A 1,926-nucleotide genomic window follows, 5' to 3' on the forward strand; every position below is an offset into this window, starting at 1 on the left:
GAAGAAGGGTTAATATCAAGATCCTTGGGAGTTGTGGCAGAATGGGGATTTCCACTAACAAAGGCTGTTATTAAAAAATACCTTAACAAAAAGGGTATTGTTATACCTGTACTAAAAGACAACACCCCTGGGGATGATATGGTTAGTGCTTTCATCAAACGAAACAATTTATCTGTTCGAATAGCCTCGGATATCAAAAGATCCCGATCCTCAGTGGACCAAGAGGATGTTTTGAAGTTTTTTGCAATAAGTATTATTAGACTCTAGTGGGGATCATATATGTAACTATGACGAAACAAACGCCACTGATGACCCCGGTGCTAAAAAAGTCATTGTTTCTTTACCAATGACCTTTATAGCATAATGGTCTGCGGTAGCGCCAGTGGAGTCTTGTTGCCGCCCATGGTGGTATATAAAGCCAATAATATTTATGAAAACTGGTGTAAAGGCGGCCTGCCAGGAACAGTTTACAAAAATAGTCTAAGTGACTGGTTTGACGCCAACTTATTCGAGATATGGTTTAAGGAAATTTTCCTCCCACATGTCCTAAGAACAAGAGAACCTGGAAAAAGAGTGATCCTCGTAGGAGACAACTTGGCCAGCCATTTTGCTCCAAGTGTCGTACAGGCAGCGCAAGAACATGATATATATATGAGCCCGTTTCCTCCCAATTCCACACATCTAATGCAACTATTAGATGTGGCGGTATTCGGACCAATGGAGAAGAGATGGCGTGATATTTTCGAAAGCTGGCGAAGAGAAAGTCGATATCCTGGGTCAATTCCAAAAGAACAATTTACCATTTTACTGAACAGATTTTGGGTGGCCATTAGTGACACAGTGTCGCAAAATTTAATATCAAGATTTCGCACCACCGGCTTATATCCATGTAATGCGCAAGAGGTTCTACGAAAACTTCCCGATACTGCTGTTCACGAAAAAGAAATTGGGAGAACATTAGACGAAAGTTTAGTTGAGTTATTAAAAGAACATAGGGGAGTTCAAAATCCCGAGAAGAAAAAAAATAGAACCAGGGCAAAATGTTTCGTCCATCACCTCCTCAGAAGTAGGCGAGAGCGCCATGAATATTGTCGATGATGATGCAGAACCATCCACCTCTAAAGGAAATTCGAAGAGCGTAACAAATAAATCAAAGTTGGGCGTTAAGGGTAAAGAAAAAAATCTCCCATTAAGAAAATCGACACGAAAAATAGATGATTCAAACAAATGTGGCATCTGTAAGTGTTTGTGGGAAACCTACAAATATCGAGTTGAATGGATAAAATGCTGCAAATGCCAAAAATGGATTTGTGGCATCTGTAATAATGATAGTAGGGATCCCTATTTCATTTGTGATAGATGTGAAGATAGTTGGATGAAGATCCCTATCATACAGACGAATATGTGCCTAACTAAAGTCTAGTGTCTTAACGTTTAGTGCCGTATTGATTAACCTCAGTGAAGTTTTCACTTTTTGTTTTGTTGAGTTTATGTTAAGTTGAATATTTTTGTATGTTTACTACAGCATTAAGGTTGTGTATCAAAGTTCCTGTTTATTTAGGCATTAATTGCCTACTACCTACCGATACCAAAATGTATGTATAAGTTTGTTTTTTATTTTCTTGTTTTGTTTTCTGGTTTGTTTACTAGAAATAAATATTTTTTAACTTTTGTATAAGCAAGTTGTTTATTTTTCGTGTTTTTCACCATTTGGATGTTAAAAAAAAATTAGGTACCTACCTATATGACACACGCCAATATATTTTAGCCCCATATCTGGGGTTTCTTTGTCAGTATAACGTCGTTTAAGGTGTTTTAAACCTTAATAAAACTTTGTGACAAAGTAGCCTCAACCAAGGGGTTACTTTGTCACCATCAATATATTTTTTTTTAGCTAAATCGCCTTTTATAAAAAAAATTTGCATA

The 1,926-nt window shown here is 37.0% G+C and overlaps 1 protein-coding gene across 1 annotated transcript; it reads left to right on the forward strand.

Moving 5' to 3' along the window:
• Positions 1–363: 363 nt before the first annotated feature.
• LOC126748449 (uncharacterized) lies at positions 364–1,098 on the forward strand. Its single transcript, XM_050457704.1, has one exon. The coding sequence runs from the start codon at positions 364–366 to the stop codon at positions 1,096–1,098; it is 735 nt and encodes a 244-aa protein (XP_050313661.1).
• Positions 1,099–1,926: the final 828 nt, after the last annotated feature.

This window comes from Anthonomus grandis, chromosome 22 (genome assembly GCF_022605725.1).
Source record: "Anthonomus grandis grandis chromosome 22, icAntGran1.3, whole genome shotgun sequence".
NCBI classification, from domain to species: domain Eukaryota; kingdom Metazoa; phylum Arthropoda; class Insecta; order Coleoptera; family Curculionidae; genus Anthonomus; species Anthonomus grandis.